The sequence below is a fragment of the Penaeus monodon genome, chromosome 14 (assembly GCF_015228065.2).
Source record: "Penaeus monodon isolate SGIC_2016 chromosome 14, NSTDA_Pmon_1, whole genome shotgun sequence".
Classification (NCBI taxonomy): Eukaryota; Metazoa; Arthropoda; class Malacostraca; order Decapoda; family Penaeidae; genus Penaeus; species Penaeus monodon.
This window is the reverse complement of record NC_051399.1, coordinates 23,227,059-23,227,792: the sequence shown is the minus strand read 5'-3', so window position 1 is coordinate 23,227,792 and position 734 is coordinate 23,227,059. Positions and strand designations below refer to the sequence as shown.

General features: G+C 48.9%; 1 protein-coding gene across 1 annotated transcript in view; it reads left to right on the top strand.

Moving 5' to 3' along the window:
• The first annotated feature begins 334 nt into the window (after positions 1 to 334).
• Positions 335 to 734, top strand: part of LOC119580994 (probable chitinase 10) — a 109,352-nt gene continuing 108,952 nt past the window's right edge. The window contains exon 1 of the mRNA XM_037929252.1: positions 335 to 538. Coding sequence (XP_037785180.1) covers positions 536 to 538 — 3 coding nt within the window. The 5' untranslated portion in view covers positions 335 to 535. The remainder of the gene's footprint in view (positions 539 to 734) is intronic.

The following is a 734-nucleotide window of genomic DNA, read 5'->3' as shown; positions in this document are numbered from 1 at the left end:
GGTCCGATTTCTATTTCTCTGATTGCTGTTTTGTCATAGAAAACGCGTAAAACAATTAGGATAAACTGTGCTGTTGCTTCAATGTTCTCATTTCGAGCACCATATGATCTGTGAAAGCAATTACAAGCCAGCGGACAAGACTCGCGAGAAGGTGAACGGGAATGACCGCCAACACCGGCAGGAGACAGGTGGGAGGTGTTGGAGGCAGTGGTCGAGGAAGGGGAGGAGCCACGGAGGGAGGAGGAGGAGGAGATGGAGTGAAGGGGGAGGAGAAGGAGGAGGAGGAACCCCAGCTGATGGAAGGAGGAGCGAGGGGTGGTTCAGCGAGCGAGAGTTACAGTGTTAGTAGAGGTGGTGAGAGTGGGTCACGGCGATCGCTGCTGCTGCTGACTGTCCACACGCACCTGAACGAGTGTAAGAGGGAGACAGACACACGCGCGCGCCTTGCTTGGACTTTGATACTTTCTGTGCTTTTCAAAGGGAGAGCAGAGTCGTTCTCGTTCCTCTGCGAACCGACCAACAACACTCTTCCAAAATGGTAAGTTGAATTGATAACTTGCTTTCCGCGGATCGTGTCGCACAACTAATACCAGTAGTTGAACTTATACACAAAAAGGAATGCTTTTAGATGAATTATATACAAGAAGCACCTTGACGAGTGATTTACAAGTCAAGAGAAAAAGCAAAAAACACCTCAGGCTTTCCTCCGAATTGGAAACTAAAACAAGAGACAA